Consider the following 19,899-nt stretch of genomic DNA (forward strand, 5'->3'; position numbering starts at 1 on the left):
AAAGGTTTGGTAGTGAACATCCTGGTCAGGTGTTGAGCGAGGCTGTGGGACTCGTCCATGTGAAGGAGCTGTACGTTTATCTGCATGAGGCACTAGGAACTGATGGAGCAGGAGGCCAGATAGCAGCGAGCAGGTGAGCAGAGCCAGGTGCAGCTGGCCGTCATGATGCAGACGCTCATCCAGCAGGAGAACATCGCTGAGTTCTCCTGCTGAAGACTGCTTCTTTTTTTATTCTCTGAAACTGTTTAGAGATGTTTTTATTTGGTCTGAAGCTGGAATCAGAGTCTAAAATACATCTACGTTCATGTTTCCTCATCTTCACCAAATTTCATTTAAACCAACAATATGAAAGATGATTTTACACGTAATTTTCCTTTTCTGGGCTCCTCATGTTGCTGCTTGTCTCGCTCTCCTCCCCTCCCCGTCTTCCCCCTCCCTCTCTCTGTCACACACACTGGGAATGCTGGTCTCTCCTCCCTCCTGTCTCAGCGGCAAACCTTCCCACAGAGCTGACGGAGCGAGTTCAGAGGAGGAAACGGGAGGAATTCTGTCGGATTCTTCATCAGCAATATGAGAGTGAAGATGAGCTGCCGCTGAGACGTCATGGACAAACAGAAAGGTACTGGGAACACTGGTGAAAGCTTGATGAAAGATCATGACATGGGTTTAGGATGATGTGGCGAAAATCCTTCACTGGTCTGAGGATCAAACAGCTTTTAAATTCAAGTACAAAGAGACGTGATGAAAAATAAAATGCAGGATTTATTCTGTAAAATAAAGACGAAGGGATCTCAGACAGCAGAAGGATTTCCATTTCACTATTATCCAGTCCAGTAGAAAACATTAGAAACAAACTCTTTCTACATCTCAGCAGACTCAGAAGTAAGATAAGTTTTATCTAAAGATTTTACAGCCGACATGTCAGAGTGATGTTACTGTGTGGCTGTTGTGGAGTTTTCTGCCCAGATGAAATCTCTTTTCCTTCGGGACAATCGTTCCGGCTGTCGGAGGCATCAACATCAACGAGTGTGTGAATAAAAGAATAAGGAGATTAAAGGTTCAGCCGGCATCGTCTTTGTCTGGTCTCTTCTCTGAGATCTCTCTGGTGGAAGAAGTCCCTCTGATGTTATCTCTTTCTCCTTCCCTTCTTCCTTTTTCTTTCTTTGATCACGTTTTCTCTTTTTGTTTCTGTGATAAATCAGCTGAAAGTGATCAGAACAGCCGCTGTGTTGATATCCAGTTTCTGGAGTGTGATGCGCTGCGATGTGGCTTCTCAGCCTCTGGATGCTGCAGGGCAGGAAAGGACAGAATAACTCTTTTTAAGGTCAGAAAGTTCCTGATGCTGCGTACAGAGAGACTTCTGGGTCTGCAGCAGCTGTTTAAACATACAGATGTTCCTTCTGGACGACCTGGTTCCTCTCAGAACATCGTCTGGTTCCAGGTCCAGGTCCAGGTTCCAGGTCCAGGTTCCAGGTTCCAGGGTCCAGGGTCCAGGTTCCAGGTCCAGGTCCAGGGTCCAGGTTCCAGGTCCAGGTTCCAGGGTCCAGGTTCCAGGGTCCAGGTTCCAGGTCCAGGTTCCAGGTCCAGGTTCCAGGTTCCAGGTTCCAGGTTCCAGGTTCCAGGGTCCAGGGTCCAGGGTCCAGGGTCCAGGGTCCAGGTCCAGGTCCAGGTCCAGGTTCCAGGTCCAGGTTCCAGGTCCAGGTCCAGGTTCCAGGTTCCAGGTCCAGGTCCAGGTCCAGGTCCAGGTTCCAGGTCCAGGTCCAGGGTCCAGGTCCAGGGTCCAGGGTCCAGGTCCAGGTTCCAGGTCCAGGTTCCAGGTCCAGGTCCAGGGTCCAGGTTCCAGGTCCAGGTTCCAGGTCCAGGTTCCAGGTTCCAGGTCCAGGTCCAGGTCCAGGTTCCAGGTTCCAGGTCCAGGTCCAGGTTCCAGGTTCCAGGTTCCAGGTTCCAGGTCCAGGTCCAGGTTCCAGGTCCAGGTTCCAGGTTCCAGGTCCAGGTTCCAGGTTCCAGGTTCCAGGTTCCAGGTCCAGGTTCCAGGTTCCAGGTCCAGGTTCCAGGTCCAGGTTCCAGGTTCCAGGTCCAGGTCCAGGTCCAGGGTCCAGGTTCCAGGTCCAGGTTCCAGGTTCCAGGTCCAGGTTCCAGGTTCCAGGTCCAGGTCCAGGTCCAGGGTCCAGGTTCCAGGTCCAGGGTCCAGGTTCCAGGTCCAGGTTCCAGGTCCAGGTCCAGGGTCCAGGTTCCAGGTTCCAGGTCCAGGTTCCAGGTCCAGGTTCCAGGTTCCAGGTCCAGGTCCAGGTCCAGGGTCCAGGTTCCAGGTTCCAGGTTCCAGGTCCAGGTTCCAGGTTCCAGGTCCAGGTCCAGGTCCAGGTCCAGGGTCCAGGTTCCAGGTCCAGGGTCCAGGTTCCAGGTCCAGGTTCCAGGTTCCAGGTTCCAGGTCCAGGTCCAGGTCCAGGGTCCAGGTTCCAGGTTCCAGGTCCAGGTTCCAGGTCCAGGTTCCAGGTTCCAGGTCCAGGTCCAGGGTCCAGGTTCCAGGTTCCAGGTCCAGGTTCCAGGTCCAGGTTCCAGGTCCAGGTCCAGGTTCCAGGTCCAGGTTCCAGGTCCAGGTCCAGGTTCCAGGTTCCAGGTCCAGGTCCAGGTTCCAGGTTCCAGGTTCCAGGTCCAGGTTCCAGACTCACTGCAGGTCCCACCATGGTGGAATAATCTACGAAATGCTTTGGAAGCATCTGCCGTCTGTTTAGAAAACACCTCTAACACACCAGATAATGCACCAAGTTCATGCCGTAAACCTTAAAAGTCCCGTTTCCACCACGTCTCCGGACTGGACGGAGTCTGGTGCAGCTTTGTTGGGTAAACCTTCATCTCTTTAGTGTTTCCTTACCATAGCTAGGGCTTCAGCCAGAGAGCAGTGGCTGCTTCAGCTGTGTAACAGCATGATGTTTAGGATCAGTTCGGAGGCTGGATAATCTGGCACCCTGTCCCATACTGACCCCCTGGTGGAAACAGGACTAAAACACAGTAAGGAGAATCTACTCACATTTCCACACATTATTTTGGGTGATGGGTGAATAAGCGGGGTTCTCAGGTTGCTCACGCTGATGAACAGCCTGGATTTATCTTTCATAATTCAGTTTGAAAACTTCAGTTCAACACTGGATTATCAAGCTTTGGAGGGGGAATTAGCAGCTTTGTGGGCCAAAATATAAAGAAAGTCTCACAGTCAGCAGTCCTGAGATGTTCAGTAAGACTTGTAGGATTAATTCACCGACCTCAGACAGATTCAGTCATTTGATCAGTTTGTGGTTTCTGCAGTTCTGGTCTGCATGTCAGACAGTCTCCGCAGTACCGCTCTCCGTCTGCAGGGGGCAACACTCTGACCTTCCTCTCTGTAGTTGTGGAGTCGTTATCGCTACTAATGGTATGTTAACTACGGCTCCACAACAATCGGAAACACCCGCCTGTGCTCCTCCATCATCCTTCCTCCTTCTCATCATCATCATCACTTCCTCCTCCAGGTCTCAGGGGTCTGTGCTAATAGTCTGTTTAGATTTAGTAGATTTCTGTATGTTTGTGGCTTTAAAGTGTCCAAACCAACAATTTTAGATTGTTTCTCTCATCATCAAGCTTGTTTCATTCCCATGTGTGCTGGTGACTGAGTGAGAGAAGCGTCGGCGTCTCTCCTGACGTCTGATGCTTGTTTAACCACGAACAAGGGAGTTTTTTTTCTCATTTTATGCTGTATTTAGCTGTTTTTCTATTTTACTGGATGACTGGACGCATGAACCCGAGTCCTTCTGATAAAACAGCAGCTCTGTAATGTCCAGGCTTTTCTTGTCTATATTTACCAGCTAGCAGATGAAAGAGCGCTGCTCCACACCCTGCAACACACATGTTTGTACTTCTGTCTTCAGTCATGATGCCTTAACAGGCCACGAACAGATCTGATTCTAACCTGAGTCCCAATAACCAGCTCTGAGCCCTCAAACAGTCCTCTGAAGCCAAAATGTCCCCACAAGTCAGTAATGTCCTCATGTGGCCTAAAAAGTACAGAGGTCCCCACAAAGACAGCTGCACACATGCACAGTGTTTAGGAGTTTTGCAGGAATCCCATCTTTTGACTAATTTAAGGGTTTGGTTTTCATGGTAAAGCAGCTTAAATAACTTTTTCTAAACTTTTCAACTTCAGCCAATTACAGGAACAGCACAGGCCTTTCTCTCTCTGGCGCCACAGTTTCTTTGATTTCAACTGCTTCAGGCCACAAATAAACAAATCAGAGTAAAAAAGGATAAAAAAAAAACAAGGACCATGATTGTCAGATGACTGGTCAGACCTCTGAAGATGTTGCCTGTTTAAACTAAATGGGTGTAGACATGCTTCCTTTATGTTTCTGGCTGATCCGGCCGATTCATTCCAGTTAGGTTCAGTTTTACATCCCACCCAGCCTGCAGAAAAGCTGTTATTTCACCTTTCATGTCTCACAAGGACTCATTATGATTATTAACTATTGGCATTTGGCAGTTGTGTGAAGCAATCTGTTTGCTTGCAGATCCTTTTTCCATCAAACTGACGCCATAAATTTTTCAGGGTGGATTTGAAGCTAAAGACAAGTTTCCAACGGTCTGGTTCGGTGCTGTACGGCTCGGTGGACATGTTTTACTTTTTTACAGGCAACAACTGGGAAAGTTCCCAGAATATCAGACCTGAACCATCCCACTGTGTCTGAATCCTACAGTTGTTGTCTTGAAGCTTGTTAATGCTGGATAAATGCTGTTGGCTGGTTGGCCTGTTGGCTTGTTGGCCTGTTGGCCTGTTGGCCTGTTGGCCTGTTGGCTGGTTGGCCTGTTGGCTGGTTGGCCCGTTGGCTGGTTGGCCTGTTGGCCTGTTGGCCTGTTGGCCCGTTGGCTGGTTGGCCTGTTGACCTGTTGGCCTGTTGGCCTGTTGGCCTGTTGGCTAGTTGGCCTGTTGGCCTGTTGGCCTGTTGGCGAGCAGCTCTGCTGCTGATGTCTGCTGTGAAGTCACTTCCGGGCTGCAGCTGCCTGGTCAGGAAGTGAAACAGAAGCTTTTCTGTTGCTTTGGAAGCAGATGCAGTGTCTGGGGGGAGGTTCAGGTTCAGGTTCAGGTTAGCTTTCAGTTAGGTTAAGGTTAGTTACAGTTAAGTTTGGGATAAGAATCCACAAATAATGACCTCTGAAATGATGTAAACAGAAGTGACTGCTTCAAAGCCAGAAACAGGAAGTGATTCTGATGGGCAGATAAGCAGCGTTCAGCTCCGGCTCGTCAGCCTAGCAGCAGAGACGTGTCCTCTTGTCTCTGAAGAACGTTGTCCCTCTTCTCTTCTTGTAGTCTCGTGGGTGTGGGAGGTATGTGGAGCTCAGTATTAAAGCATCGGGAGGCTGATAAGCAGCGGCGTGGCATCAGCAGAGAGGACTTAATGAGCAACGCTGAAGCTTCATCTCCCACGCGGCTCACAGTGAATGGCTTCAGTCTGTCTGAATGGAGCTGCAGGACAATCCCTCGCTGTGTGGAGGCTGTTTTTCCTGCATGTTTTCACATGTTCGCCTCCAGTTTATGATAATTCACACTGTTCTGACACCGCTTCCCTCAAACTGCTGTTTCAAATGACAGCTGATAATAAGCAACTCTTTAACTTCAACCGTCATGTGACCAGTGTGGGCGGAGCATAACACCACCGTAAAACACCTACATCATGACAAAAAAGTTGACTGGATCCCCTCACCAGGGACAGATGTTCATCTGAGTTCATACCTACTTCACATCATTTATCAGACCCATCAACAAGAATTGGTTTAACACTACCAGTCAAAAGTTTGGACACACTTTCCCATTGGATTTAAATGGGAAGTGTGTCCAAACTTTTGACTGGTAATGTATCTCCTCAACAATCTGCATAATAATGTCAAATTAGAGCCAGTGATCAATAAATTGCAGAAAATGTTTCCTCTTTCCATATTAATGACATATTTTGGTACAAATTGAATAAATATGAATGCCTGCGACCCAATATAGTCAATAAAATGCTCATAAAAACATGGTGTAAAGAGACCTTCACCAGGTAACCTCCAGGTTTTACATCAACAGCAGCATGTTCGCATCCAGCGTCCTCTCACCAGCTGCCCGCGTCACAAAACCACCACATGTGAAATTAAACATGAAGAATTTCTGATAAACAGCTGATTTGTTTCTCTCCTGACTGATGTGCAGCTGTGATCTAAGCGTCTGTTTGTTCTCCGGCACAAAAACATTTGTTCATGGTGAACCCTTCGTTTAGGGATTCTTTCTTCAACTTGACAGCTCCTGTGATTATTCTTCATTTTTGAGGCAATGTTGTGGTTTTGGAAGATTTTGTTGTGGTTGTGGTGACCGAGCAGGTCCAGGTGCGTCAGGTCCAGGTGCATCAGGTCCAGGTGCTTCAGGTCCAGGTGCTTCAGGTCCAGGTGCTTCAGGTCCAGGTGCATCAGGTCCAGGTGCTTCAGGTCCAGGTGCATCAGGTCCAGGTGCTTCAGGTCCAGGTGCTTCAGGTCCAGGTGCTTCAGGTCCAGGTGGTGCAGCTCCAGGTGCTTCATGTCCAGGTGGTGCAGCTCCAGGTGGTTCAGGTCCAGGTGGTTCAGGTCCAGGTGCTTCAGGTCCAGGTGCTTCAGGTCCAGGTGCATCAGGTCCAGGTGCTTCAGGTCCAGGTGCATCAGGTCCAGGTGCTTCAGCTCCAGGTGCTTCATGTCCAGGTGGTGCAGCTCCAGGTGGTTCAGGTCCAGGTGGTTCAGGTCCAGGTGGTGCAGCTCCAGGTGCTTCATGTCCAGGTGGTGCAGCTCCAGGTGCTTCAGGTCCAGGTGGTGCAGCTCCAGGTGCTTCAGCTCCAGGTGCTTCATGTCCAGGTGCTTCAGGTCCAGGTGGTGCAGCTCCAGGTGCTTCATGTCCAGGTGGTGCAGCTCCAGGTGGTGCAGCTCCAGGTGGTTCAGGTCCAGGTGCTTCAGGTCCAGAGTAAACCGTAGAGCTGAATCAGATCCCAGCGGTCTGGAGCTGACCGGGTTTCTACCAGACCTTTAACAGACTTCCTTCTGACCAGGAGCCATTTCTCACGACTAGCGTTCTACGTGTGTGGATGTTGTGTTTACCCACAATGCTCTGGGCTGTGATCCACTTCCTGTGTTTTACCTGATGTGAACTGAATTTGTAGTCGGACCAGAGATCCACATTAAAGTGTTCCAATCCCTGAAAAGCAACAAGTTTCTTGTTCTGAGGTGTCATTTTGTCTTGGTGGACCCGTTGGCGACATCTTGGCGCTTGTTCTCGACTCATCAGTGTGGTATCTTCAGAAAGTCGACTGTAGTTCCCTTTTCTTACTCTTATTTATTTCTGAAGCATCTGAACAGACACGGTACGCAACATGGCATTTTCATTCTCTCTTCTCCTTCGTCTCTTCTTCGTCTCACCTCCTCTCTCATACTGCCCTCTAATGTTTAGGCAGAACACCATATATCCACCTTAATAAAACAGTACTTCTCCCTCTAACAGAAGCTACATTCAATAGATCAATTGAAATGATCCCCAAGTTTAGCTAGAGTATACTTTTAGCATGACTGTGCCAAACATAAACAAGACCTGTCTGTAATCTAGCTGCGGTACCAAAAATGTAACAATTTCAACATTTTTTTTTTCATTCATTCATTCATTCATTTTCTAAACCGCTTAATCCAATTCAGGGTCGCGGGGAAGCTGGAGCCTATCCCAGCAGGCTTTGGGCGACAGGCAGGGTACACCCTGGACAGCTCGCCAGTCCATCGCAGCAATTTTTTTTTTTTTTTTAAGCATAACAAAACATTGTCATTTGTGTTTTTTCTTTTTTTTTCCTCTAAGATTCAACACAGTCTTTTGTCCATTCAGACACTCTTCTGGTCCTGACTGGCCTGACATGTCCTGTTATTAGTTGAGGTGCATCTGGAACATTCACAAAGTCCAGAGGTAACTGTTCATTGTCAGGGCCTTTTCCTTGTATTGGAAAAGGTGCAAGGTGAGACGCATTCCAGCATCTGCCATCTGACGTTAGGTAGATTTACTGTCCCCTTCTTTCCATTACACGGAGTGGTTTAGTGAACTTGCTCTGGGTTTTGGGAAGGATGCCAGGTTTCCTCACCCGGACAAATGATCCACATTTAAAGAGCACAGGTTTAGCCCCTCGCTTTACATCAGTGTAGGACTTGCTCTTCTGTTGTTTTTCTTTCACTCTGCGAGCAACTTGTCTTGGTGACTGTGGTTTGGGTGCTGGGAGAGGGCGTCCTGCCACGTGCAGTTTGGTGCGCATAGGACGACCATTTAACAGTTCAGCTGGTGAGTACTGAGTCATAGAATGGGGTGTTGCCCTGTACACATGAAGGAATTCTCTTGTAAATTCTTTCCATGGAGTTCCTTCCAGTGAAGCAGTCAGTAGACTGTTCTTTAAGACACGATTGAAATGTTCCACCTCTCTACTTGCCTTTAGTACACAGATGATTTCCTGTGTACAATTCCCCTGTCACGAAGAAATGTTTCAAACTCCAGTGACACGAATTGAGGGCCGTTATCCGAGACAAGCTCCTTGGGGTCACCTTCTCTGCTAAAAATTGCACACAAAAACTGAATCACAGTCTGTGTGGTGACACGTGGAACAAAAGTCACTTCTGGCCACTTGCTGTGGTAGTCGACGAGTGTAATTGCAAAGCGACAGTCCACAGGGGCCTTATCAAAGGGCCCAACCACATCAATAGCTAACTTTTCCCATGCTTCTTCTGGATATGGCACAGGTTGCAATGGTGGTGTGTGTATGACTGCAGACTTGTCATGAGACTGGCATGTAATACACTCTTTTATGGTTGCTTCGACCTGTGCATCCATGCCTGGCCACCAATACGCTTCTCTGAGTCTCTGTTTTGTTTTCACGATCCCCTGGTGTGTTTCATGGGCGAGGGAGATCAATTTTGATTGGAAAGCTTCTGGTACCACTAGTCTGTATGTGCCGCGCACCACTATGTTATCTTGTAGGGAGAGCTCGTGCCGAAGTTTAAAGAATGGCTGCAGTTCAGGAACTAGGCACTTTGTTGATTTTGGCCATCTTGAGGTAAGTAGTCTACGCAGTTGAGTCTGTGTAGGACATGAAGCACATGCACCTTTAAACTCAGCATCGGTGATAGCAGTGAGTGTGGAAGTAAGAGCCACTTCTATGTCATCCTCCAAGCTAGGTTCTGAGCTTGGTAGTGGGAGTCTAGATAAACAGTCTGCGGTTACGTTCTCACGACCAGGTTTGTACTGGATGCTGTAGTTGAATGATAACATTCTGGATGACCATCTGGCTATCCGCATACCTGCACGACCTTGACCCTTGGAGGCAAGAAGCGTCGTGAGAGGACTGTGATCATTTCGTAATGTGAAATGTCTCCCCCACAAATATGTTCTCCACTTTTCTGTTGCCCATACACAACCCAAGGCCTCCTTTTCTACTGTGGAGTACTTTCTCTCTGCCTGGGTGAGTGTACGTGATGCAAAAGCAACCGTCCTCTCAACTCCATCTTCATGTACTTGTGTGAGGACTGCTCCCAGACCATAGTCAGACACATCCGTTTTAACCACAGTGGGCACCTTTGGGTTGAATAGAGACAGTGCATGGCTGTTAACTATGAGCTCTTTAACAGTGTCAAAGTTGTTTAGTGCCTCCGGTGTCCATAGGAATGTGTCTGCTCTCCTCAGGTGTGCTCTAAGGGGCTCGACCACTGCTGCACAGTCTGGTATGAAATTAGAGTACCAAGACGTCAGTCCCAAAAACGACCTCAATTTGGTCAAGTCTGTAGGTGGAGGTGCTTGAGAAACAGCAGTCACATGTGACGCATCTGGCTGCAGTCCTTTTCCTAACACAGTGTGTCCCAAGAATGACAGCTGTGTTTGTCTGAAGTTGCATTTGGAAAGATTAAGTTTGAGCCCAGCCTCATTTATACGCGTGAGTGCAGCCTTCAGTCTTTTATCATGCTCCTCTGTTGTTGCACCTGCAACAATGACATCGTCAAGGTAACACTGGATCCCTGGCAAATCTTTTAGTATGGTTGACATCATTCTCTGGAAACAGCTGGGCGCCGATGCTAGTCCAAATGGCACCCGCTTGAAACGAAACAAGCCATCATGTGTAATGAAGGTGGTCAGGCTGCGGCTGTCTTCGTGTAGCGGCAACTGATGATATGCACTTTGGAGATCTAATGTGGAAAACGGCGTTGCTCCTCTGAGTTCTGCGAACATTTCCTCCATGTGAGGTAGTGGAAAACTGTCAGGTATGACTGCCTTATTAGGTTCTCTCAGATCTACACAAAGTCTTGGGTCTGGTCTGTCTTTTCTTGTGGTGACTACTTTGGGTGAAATCCACTCAGATGACTCTACTGGTTCTATGGCGTCCTGTGCTACTAGTTTCCTCTGCTCCTTAGACACTGCTTCTCTGACTGAGAAAGGTAACCTGCGTAGTTTCTGTTGTACTGGTGCAACTTCTGGACGTATTTTCACTCTATGGATGAATCCTTTAGCACAGCCTAACTCTTCTACTGCTACACTTGCTATGGAAGGGTCACACTGCTTGCTGGGCTCTGATGTAACTTGACCATCTTTAATTTGCATTCGTAGTAAGGAGAATAAGTCCCTGCCTAAAACTGCAGACCCTGCTTCCACAATATAGAGCATGGCATTTGCCTCCTTTCCCCAAATGTTACATTACCTTGTAAGCACCCCTTCACAGCAACAGGATTTCCACCATAATCCTTTAGCTTGAGTGTAGGTTCCTTAAGAGAGGCCTTTGGAAAGAGTTCTGTGACTAGAGTTTCTGGCAAGATGGACACTGCTGATCCTGTGTCTAACATCAGCCTAATGTCCTGACATCCTGCTCCTAAAGCATCCACTTTTACTGTGCACATGATGCTATCGTGGCTGTAAGCATTCACATTTAAGATAGTCACTTCCAGGACTATTCCAACTTCACTCACGTGTTTATTTCCCCTGCAGACTTTTGCAAAGTGTCCCTTCATTTTGCATGAGTTCCATAGAGCCTCTTTCGCAGGGCATCCTTGAAAGTTTGCAGTGTGTTGGGTGGAACCACATCTGCAACATACCTTCCTTTGCTCAATTTGAAGAGATTTATGTGATCCTTGCTTGCCTTTCTTAAACTTCCTGTACCGTTGTCCTTGGTTCACAGCATTCACAGCGGTGTCTGTCGCGCCCTCACACATGGCTTTCGCCTCCGACACAGCGGTTTCAATTTGTCTTGCAATTGCTAACGCCAGCGTAAGGGGTACCTCCAGCAATAAACGTTCCCTGATGCGTACTGAATTAGTCTTTTCTATGATCTGATCCCTTATCATCTCCTCTTCCATATTTCCAAACTGACACGTTGTGACCAGCTCCTTCAAAGCAGCAGCAAACTGGTCAGTAGTCTCACCAGAACGTTGTCCTCGTTGTCTGAAGCGGTAACGTTCTGCCACTACATTCACTTTTGGTGTAAAAAAGTTTGTCAAAGCCCCCAGCGCTCATATTTGTCATCAGCGACCGTCAAAGTGTAGAAAAGTCTCTGACCTTCAACTCCCAAACAATGAATAAGCAGAGCTCGCTTACGTGCCTCAGGCAGGTCCGGTCCCGACATTGCTAGCAGGTAATTGTCTAAAGTCCGGATCCATGCCTTGAACGGGATCGGCGGTTCTCCGACATTTTGTAGAAAGGGTGTTGGCTGGATTAGGTTCAGGGCCACCATCCTCGTCGCCAATTTGTGGTATCTTCAGAAAGTTGACTGTAGTTCCCTTTTCTTACTCTTATTTATTTCTGAAGCATCTGAACAGACACGGTACACAACATGGCATTTTCATTCTCTCTTCTCCTTCGTCTCTTCTTCTTTGTCTCACCTCCTTTCTCATACTGCCCTCTAATGTTTAGGCAGAACACCACAATCAGCTAGCAGAACTTTTTTTCTCACGAGGATCTGAGAAGTATCGTGTGATTGGTCAGATCTGAGGTGGGCGTGGTTAACTGAACAGCGTGAAGCAGAAAGTCGTTGCTGATACATGTTAAAGCAATAGTTTTAATAAACAGCTGACGGAGGTGGTGAGGGAGGATGTACACGTGTACGTACACAGGTGTGCACATGCTGCGCTGCTGCAGTCAAAATATCCCGTTAAATATGAAATAACCGGGTTTGTTGTTCATGTCACATCAAACACCCCTCGCAGTAATCCTTGCCCTGACACGGACCTCTGATGCAGGATAATGAAAGAAATTATTTGTGCATTAATTGTGATGTCAGCCAGGTCAAACCTGTTTAGACGTCCAGTGTGTTGGTGTAAATGACCAGTATGTTGTTAAAGTGGTTTAATGTTCTTTATTCTGTGTTAACTATTCACTTTTCAGCTTATCAGTGTGTCCTTCCATCAGTTAAAAGGCGAAGGCCATCACATCCAAGTTTCTATGAAGGAGGACTTTCATCCGAACAGGTTCTGGACCCAACTAGATACCACGCACATCGCTGCCAGAAACATGTTTGCTCTCTCATTCAGTCTTTTTTCAGTCACGCTGAGCTCTGAGGGAAGAAAATGCATGTAATCCCAGATATTTTCTCACATAATGTGAATGATTTCAGCTCTCGACTCTTCTGGAGTGAACAAACTTTCATTCAGGGAGGGAGACAACAGCTTCATTCATGACTCAAACACAAACAGACTCCTTGACATCTTCATTCTTTCCTGCCTCAGTTTGGCTTTTTATGACTTGTAAACTCACCAAAATGGAATAATACAGAGATGATGAAGGAGCCCTGGACTCTAAAAATCAGATTTTACTTGTTTCATTTAGCATGTCACCGATGTGTTAGCGTGCTAACGTGCTGTTAGCCACCTGCAGTAAATACCAGTTCTAACTAGTCAGACTGGTGCATTTTATCCTGTTTTGTTTGCAGGAATCTGTATCAGAGTTAAACATTAGATCCAGAAGGAGGACACGGACAGACTGTGTGTCTGTTTCAGAGTAAACAGTGATATGCAGATAGCAAGTGTGGGATCGAACATGACTCATCGCTCGGCCTCGCTGTCAATAGTCAGTTAAACTGTGACTCAGTGTGAGGACGAGATAAAACCCTCTGAACTGTCGGCACTGTAAGCATTAAGTCATACAGATTATTATTCTGTACTTATTCTGCCTAAACATCTCCAGTTTCCATCAGAACCTTGGCCACTTAACTCGTCCTGGTTTGACTAAAACCCCCACAAAGTAAGATCTCATTTGATCTTATTTCATTTTATTTGCTTGAAATTAGTTTTTATTTGTTCATATCCTTTTTTTTAATTTCTCACTTTATTTTATTGTATTTTATTTTTTTTGATGTACTTTATATTTCATTTGTCAATCTGCATATCTGTACATCCACATAACCGTCCATCTACATATCCGTCCATCTACGTATCCGTCCATCTACGTATCCGTACATCCACATAACCGTCCATCTACGTATCCGTCCATCTACATATCCGTCCATCTACGTATCCGTCCATCTACGTATCCGTACATCCACATAACCGTCCATCTACGTATCCGTCCATCTACGTATCCGTACATCCACATAACCGTCCATCTACGTATCCGTCCATCTACATATCCGTCCATCTACGTATCCGTCCATCTACGTATCCGTACATCCACATAACCGTCCATCTACGTATCCGTCCATCTACGTATCCGTCCATCTACATATCCGTCCATCTACGTATCCGTCCATCTACGTATCCGTCCATCTACATATTAGTCCATCTACGTATCCGTCCATCTACGTATCTGTCCATCTACGTATCCGTCCATCTACGTATCTGTCCATCTACATATCCGTCCATCTACGTATCCGTCCATCTACGTATCCGTCCATCTACGTATCCGTCCATCTACATATCCGTCCATCTACGTATCCGTCCATCTACGTATCCGTCCATCTACATATTAGTCCATCTACGTATCTGTCCATCTACGTATCCGTCCGTCTACGTATCCGTCCATCTACGTATCTGTCCATCTACGTATCTGTCCATCTACGTATCCGTCCATCTACGTATCCGTCCATCTACGTATCTGTCCATCTACGTATCCGTCCATCTACGTATCCGTCCATCTACGTATCCGTCCATCTACGTATCTGTCCATCTACGTATCTGTCCATCTACGTATCTGTCCATCTACGTATCCGTCCATCTACGTATCTGTCCATCTACGTATCCGTCCATCTACGTATCTGTCCATCTACGTATCCGTCCATCTACGTATCTGTCCATCTACGTATCTGTCCATCTACGTATCTGTCCATCTACGTATCTGTCCATCTACGTATCCGTCCATCTACGTATCTGTCCATCTACATATCCGTCCATCTACTTATCCGTCCATCTACGTATCCGTCCATCCACATAACCGTCCATCTACGTATCCGTCCATCTACGTATCCGTCCATCTACGTATCTGTCCATCTACATATTAGTCCATCTACGTATCTGTCCATCTACGTATCCGTCCATCTACGTATCCGTCCATCTACATATCTGTCCATCTACGTATCCGTCCATCTACGTATCCGTCCATCTACGTATCCGTCCATCTACGTATCCGTCCATCTACGTATCCGTCCATCTACATATTAGTCCATCTACGTATCTGTCCATCTACGTATCCGTCCGTCTACGTATCCGTCCATCTACGTATCTGTCCATCTACGTATCTGTCCATCTACGTACCCGTCCATCTACGTATCCGTCCATCTACGTATCTGTCCATCTACGTATCTGTCCATCTATGTATCCGTCCATCTACGTATCCGTCCATCTACGTATCTGTCCATCTACGTATCTGTCCATCTACGTATCCGTCCATCTACGTATCTGTCCATCTACGTATCCGTCCATCTACGTATCTGTCCATCTACGTATCCGTCCATCTATGTATCCGTCCATCTACGTATCTGTCCATCTACATATCCGTCCATCTACGTATCTGTCCATCTACATATCCGTCCATCTACGTATCCGTCCATCTACGTATCCGTCCATCCACATAACCGTCCATCTACGTATCCGTCCATCTACGTATCCGTCCATCTACGTATCCGTCCATCTACGTATCCGTCCATCTACATATTAGTCCATCTACGTATCCGTCCATCTACGTATCTGTCCATCTACGTATCTGTCCATCTACGTATCCGTCCATCTACGTATCTGTCCATCTACATATCCGTCCATCTACGTATCCGTCCATCTACGTATCCGTCCATCTACGTATCCATCCATCTACGTATCTGTCCATCTATGTATCCGTCCATCTACGTATCCGTCCATCTACATATTAGTCCATCTACGTATCTGTCCATCTACGTATCCGTCCATCTACGTATCCGTCCATCTACATATTAGTCCATCTACGTATCTGTCCATCTACGTATCCGTCCATCTACGTATCTGTCCATCTACGTATCTGTCCATCTACATATCCGTCCATCTACGTATCCGTCCATCTACGTATCCGTCCATCTACGTATCTGTCCATCTACGTATCCGTCCATCTACGTATCTGTCCATCTACGTATCCGTCCATCTACATATCTGTCCATCTACGTATCTGTCCATCTACGTATCTGTCCATCTACATATCTGTCCATCTACATATCCGTCCATCTACGTATCCGTCCATCTACGTATCCGTCCATCTACATATTAGTCCATCTACGTATCTGTCCATCTACGTATCCGTCCATCTACGTATCCGTCCATCTACGTATCCGTCCATCTACATATTAGTCCATCTACGTATCCGTCCATCTACATATCCGTCCATCTACATATCCGTCCATCTACATATTAGTCCAGCTGATCGACAACGTCTGGGCATCGTAGCACACAACAAATCAGAGGAAGAGGATGGAGTTAATGAACTGCCTTCATTTATTTACAGTGACACTGAGTTGACAATTCAGTAATTCAGCGATTCAGCATCAACAGATACATGGATTTCACTCTGATGTCCTCAGAGTGAGGACATCACTCTAATGTCCTCCACATCAGACCGTATCATCATCTGTCGTTACACCAACCAGTCCCTTAGACCATGTTAGTCCTCTGTTATTGTACTGGACTGCTTTAGCGGACTGTGACCTCCTGATAGTGATGCTGCCCACTGAAACGTCCAACTGTTCATCTGTTGTCCATCTGTCTTACTGTCTCTAGTGCTGGCCAAGCTGATCTGGGACCTGCAGTCCTTCCTGTCTGTTCTGGACTCAGAGAACCTGAGTTACATCGCTCAGGCTCAGAAGAAGTCCATCTCAGAGCTGCTGTCCAAACTGCAGACTCAGGACTCTCCTGGTAACTGTGCTGTAACACCACCACCACCATGAGTCTTCACCAAGAACCACTGAAGTAACCGTGTGTGTTGTGTTCCAGTGGAAGATGCTGAGTACATGATCATGAGCTGTCCGTCATCGTCTCCGGGCAACGAGCTGACAGATGCACCTGGGACAGGTACAGGTTGTCCACACGCACATGATGGGTTTGGTTTGACAGAAACTGTTTTATAACCTCAGAAAAGCTGAGATGTGGAGAGTAAAGCTAATAAAAACAGAAGGCAGCATAATAAATAAATGTTTTATCCACAGAAAGAGTAGAGAAGATGATACGTCTACAGTGAATAATATATTTATATCAGGGTAAAACTGATATAAACTGAACAAAAGAATGGAAGGTAAAATGGTGGGAAGAGTAGAGCTGGAGGAACATGAATGGACATAACAAAGGAGCTCCTTCGTGAGTCAAAATAAAGATAGAGGTTAAAAAATCTGCAAAAATCTCCACAGTGCTGCTCCATGTAAACCGCTTTAAATCTTCCATCTGTTGGAATCAGAGCTGCAGGATTTCTGACACTTTCATCCTCATGTTTACATGAATGTGATATATCAGATGCTTTTTTCCCCCAGAAGGTCTCTGGTCCTCTGAGCTGGTCTCAGATCTGGACTCGTGTGGCTGGCTGAGGACAGGGGTGAGTCAACACACACTGGTCTCACTGGTTCCCACTAACAAGCCCAACGCCATTCCGGTTCACTGAGGCTGACACAGACGGACATTAGAGATGAGACGGATTAATGATGGATGTAGACAAAACGTGCAACAGAAGAATATAAATAAATCAATAAATAAACCATGAAGACATTTTAGAACATTTTCATCAATGATGATCTAACTTAAAAAAATGAAAAAATAACTGAAAATGCTTTTAACTCACATTTATTTCAAAGTTTATTTAATGAATGAATTAAATTAACAAATTAGGAGGAGGGAGGAGAAGGAGGAGAAGGAGGGGAAGGAGGGAGAGGAGGATAAGGAGTGGGAGGAGGGAGACTAGGAGGATGGGGAGAAGGGAGAGGAGGAGGACTTGGATGGGGGAGGAGGGGGCATAGGGAGATGAGGAGGAGGAGTGGGAGGAGGGAGAGGAGGAGGACTTGGATGGGGGAGGAGGGGGCATAGGGAGATGAGGAGGAGGAGTGGGAGGAGGGAGAGGAGGAGGACTTGGATGGGGGAGGAGGGAGAGGAGGAGCAGTCTCTGTGATGTGGGTCAGTAATGATAGACTGAGTCCTCCTGAGGTTTGGGAGGAGACGGCGGCGTTACTGAGGGAGTAACAGGAAGTTGGGTGTTTACATGTGAGGCCATCTCCGCTCCGTCTGATTGGCTGACGGCTCTGCAGAGGCAGGAAGTGGTGACTGATGGCGGCTGATTAGCATCTGGTTTACATGATGGACTGTCTGAAAACACACAATGAGCAGATAAATAACAGCACAATGGTAAAGAGTAATGTGTGTGTGTGTGTGTGTGTGTGACTGGAAGAGTTTCCATCCTCTTCATCATCGAGAGAAATCTGCAGAAACATCTGATCTCACCTTCTTCCTCTGAAGCTGAACGTGAAAAGAACGTGAGATGAACCACTTCTTCAGAAATACCGTGTGCAGTTTTATCTGTGGAGAAGGGACCGGTTGTGGTCCCGGTCCACGAGCAGGAACTGATCCTGAACTAAGACTTGCAACCAGTCCAGGTGCAGGACCTCATGCCGTCAGACTGGCTTCTGGTGGAACGTCTCCATCAGTGTTTCTACATGCAGCAGCGTCCTCAAGGTTCCCGACAGTCCAGAGAGGAATGCAGAGCTGCTTTGCTGCCATGACGGACTGTTCATCACACACCTCCAGCAGACACCTGGATGCTGCGAGAAGGAGATGCTGCGTCATGTGAGAGACGTTTATGGTGTGTTGGTGAGGCAGAAGGATGAGGAAGCTGATGGTCCTTCATGATGAAGAGCCTTACTTACTGAGCAGCTGATCTCAGCCCTAAGCTGATCCAGGAAGACTGGAGGAAGACCTTCAGTTCTCCTCATGCCCTGGTGATCCTCCAAAAGCTGTTTATACGGCATTTCATCATTTTATCCGCTATTTTATTAAACATGGTTGCAGTGATGTGGACTCTATCTGTCCTGGGGCAGAAGGAGCTGAGGTAACGGAAAAGATCTAGATGTTCCTATACTCACCTACTGTGGAATCACAAGCTTTATAGACCCAAAGAACCAGAACCAGAACCAGAACCAGATAATGAATCCAAGCAGCTGAAAGTTTAGACGCTCCATGTTGAAGATGAGATCAGAGTAGTACTGCTGCTCCTCCACATCCAGTGGAACTGGAGGGATGGATGGATGGATGGATGGATGGATGGATGGATGGATGGATGGGTGGATGGATGGTTGGATGGATGGGTGGATGGATGGTTGGATGGATGTTGGATGGTTGGATGGTTGGATGGTTGGATGGATGGATGGATGGTTGGATGGATGATGGATGGATGGATGGATGGATGGTTGGATAGATGGTTGGATGGGTAGATGGTTGGATGGATGATGGATGGTTGGATGGATGGATGGATGGATGGTTGGATGGATGGATGGTTGGATGGATGGGTGGATGGATGGATGGATGGTTGGATGGTTGGATGGATGGTTGGATGAGTGGATGGGTGGATGGATGATGGATGGAGGGATGGATGGATGGAAGGATGGATGGATGGATGGATGGATGGATGGATGGGTGGATGGATGGTTGGATGGATGGATGGATGGTTGGATGGATGTTGGATGGTTGGATGGATGGATGGATGGTTGGATGGATGATGGATGGATGGATGGATGGTTGGATGGATGATGGATGGATGGATGGATGGATGGATGGTTGGATAGATGGTTGGATGGGTAGATGGTTGGATGGATGATGGATGGTTGGATGGATGGATGGTTGGATGGATGGATGGTTGGATGGATGGGTGGATGGATGGATGGATGGTTGGATGGTTGGATGGGTAGATGGGTGGATGGATGGTTGGATGAGTGGATGGGTGGATGGATGATGGATGGATGGTAGATCATGGATGTATTTTTTCTTCTAAAAGAACTGTTGAAAGACCCGGAATTTTCCTCCTGGGGATGAACAGAGTTTCTATCTATCTATCTATCTATCTATCTATCTATCTATCTATCTATCTATCTATCTATCTATCTATCTATCTATCTGCTGAGGAGCTCAACTGGACTAGACCAGTTAAACCAGTTAAATGTAACTCCATTAGACAGATTCTGTGGTTCCATGCAGCTCTGCTTTCTAACATCCCTGTTCCCAGCAGGGCCCCACAGTGCTGCACCCAGGTGGTCGAAGAGATGATGAGGAGGAGGATACATATGAGGAGGCAGAGCCTTACGTTGCCACAGATACAACTACGATCATCACAGGTCAAGACACACAAACAGAAAAATCACCAACAAATAATGTAGAAACACAACAAAACCCGAA

General features: G+C 47.0%; 1 protein-coding gene across 1 annotated transcript in view; it reads left to right on the forward strand.

Moving 5' to 3' along the window:
* The first annotated feature begins 506 nt into the window (after positions 1–506).
* Positions 507–19,899, forward strand: part of LOC306764228 (actin filament-associated protein 1-like 2) — a 29,482-nt gene continuing 10,089 nt past the window's right edge. The window contains exons 1-5 of the mRNA XM_079251304.1: positions 507–619; positions 16,255–16,389; positions 16,468–16,545; positions 16,998–17,059; positions 19,733–19,838. Coding sequence (XP_079107430.1) covers positions 604–619; positions 16,255–16,389; positions 16,468–16,545; positions 16,998–17,059; positions 19,733–19,838 — 397 coding nt within the window. The 5' untranslated portion in view covers positions 507–603. The remainder of the gene's footprint in view (positions 620–16,254; positions 16,390–16,467; positions 16,546–16,997; positions 17,060–19,732; positions 19,839–19,899) is intronic.

Source organism: Telmatherina bonti (assembly GCF_933228915.1).
Source record: "Telmatherina bonti genome assembly, chromosome: 13".
In the NCBI taxonomy this organism is placed as follows: Eukaryota; Metazoa; Chordata; class Actinopteri; order Atheriniformes; family Telmatherinidae; genus Telmatherina; species Telmatherina bonti.